Source organism: Chinchilla lanigera, unplaced genomic scaffold, assembly GCF_000276665.1.
Source record: "Chinchilla lanigera isolate Chin_1 unplaced genomic scaffold, ChiLan1.0 scaffold00082, whole genome shotgun sequence".
Classification (NCBI taxonomy): domain Eukaryota; kingdom Metazoa; phylum Chordata; class Mammalia; order Rodentia; family Chinchillidae; genus Chinchilla; species Chinchilla lanigera.
The window spans coordinates 457,068-458,811 of NW_004955483.1; the positions used below are offsets into that span (position 1 = coordinate 457,068).

At 46.8% G+C, this 1,744-nt stretch overlaps 2 protein-coding genes across 3 annotated transcripts in view; one reads left to right on the plus strand and one right to left on the minus strand.

Moving 5' to 3' along the window:
• Positions 1-1,236, plus strand: LOC102003022 (tubulin alpha chain-like; the record flags this gene model as incomplete). Its single annotated transcript, XM_013503762.1, has 2 exons — positions 1-154; positions 283-1,236. Coding segments are annotated over 2 exons (321 nt in total), but the record flags the coding sequence as incomplete, so codon positions are not given.
• LOC102013416 (butyrophilin subfamily 2 member A2) overlaps positions 1-1,744 on the minus strand; it is an 84,565-nt gene that overhangs the window by 43,273 nt on the left and 39,548 nt on the right. The window lies entirely within an intron of this gene.

Genomic DNA, 1,744 nt, shown 5'->3' on the forward strand with positions numbered 1-1,744 from the left:
TGCCTGGAACATGGCATGCAACCCAATGGCCAGATGCTAAGTGACAGCACCACTTCAGGGGTAGATGACTCCTTCAGCACTTTCTTTAGTGAGACCAGTACTGGGAAATATGTGCCCAGGACAACGTTTGTGGACCTAGAACCTACAGTCATTGGTTTGTGGACCATGGGATTTGCCAGGGTGCTGGGACTTGAGTGTGGCCTGAGGGCTCTGTTGACCCCCCAGGACTGAGTAGGCCCCTGCAAGTTTTTAGTAATGGGCTGTGGGTCTGTCCTCTTCCAGATGAAGTACGCACTGGTACCTACCGCCAACTCTTCCACCCCGAGCAGCTCATCACAGGCAAGGAAGATGCTGCCAATAACTATGCCCGTGGGCACTATACCATTGGTAGGGAGATCATTGACCTGGTCTCAGAGCGAGTCAGGAAACTGGTAAGCACAGCGCTTTAACATTTTAAATTGGGGTTAAGAATTTTCTCTTCCAGCGTTTTGTTTTTGCTTGTTGAGACAGGATCTCACCTTGTAGTCCAAGCTGGCCTTGAACTCAGGATCTTCTTGCCTCAGGCTCCCAAGTGCTAGACTGACAGGCATGCACTGCCATGGCTGGCCAAACTGTAAGAATCATTCTTTGCAATGAAAATGACAGGCTGGAAAGTCTCTACACTAAGTGGCCTGTAAATCAGATGGTCCTGGTTATGGGACAGCTGTCACAAAGGGTTCTAACTTGTGCTGACTTAGGCAGTTGTGCTCATTCCTTTAAGGAGGGCAATTTACTGGGTATCAAAATGAGAACAGAGAATCCATAACAATTTCGTGACATTTAAGACCATTAAGCCTCTTTGCTTCCGGGTGAGACTTCATCCCTGTTTAGGTCATTTTAGTTACATTAAGTGGCTATGCCTATGAGTAGCTGATTGATCAAACTTTTTTTAACAATCTGGGCCTGTGCCTATGTTAATAAAGTTCAGGGCTGGGGGTGAGCACAGAGGTAGCTCTTTCTGACATAGGCAAAGCCCTCAGCCCACTAGGAAAAAAAAACGTTCCGCCTGCAAGAAGCCAGCGTAACTATATACAAACTGCTAAGATGGAAAGTTGAGACCTCCACCAAACTGAAAGTGGAAAAGAACTCAGGAGCTTCCATAGGATGGAAGCAGGTATTAGCCATTGAAACTTTGATGTTTTGAGGTGCAGCTGCAGAGCAGCAGTTGCTGGGCTTTTATCAGGGCACTGAACTGGCTCTGTGGCAGAAGAGTTTCACGCAACTTCTTTCACATCAGGATGGTTGGTAAATGTGGTGTTTGGATCATTTTGATTACGAGCTTGGCAATCCGGTGACCTGCTCCCTATGCATTGGGCAGCTTGTAAGTAATTAACCAAAAATCAAGTGTGAAGGTCTGGGTAGAGCAGCTTGTCAGGAGAATCGCACACTAAGCCCAGCCACAACGGGTATGTTCTGAAAAGAATGATTTTGAGTCATTCTCATACTTTCCTTGGATGTTTATCACAAGAGTCCCAGAAAACTGGGTTAATGGCTCTTATAAGGGCAAATCAAGCTTCAGCTGCAAGCACTGACTTGGAGATCAGGGACCTGCTTTTAGGGGCAAATATAATAAAAGCCATCTAGGGTTCAGAGGGGAAAATCACTGAGTGCCAAAACAATGAACTCGTCCTTGGGGTTATGAGTGCATTCCCAGGACCCTAAAGGGATGCTGTGGTAGACATGGGGTCTGCCCTACATGTGAGTC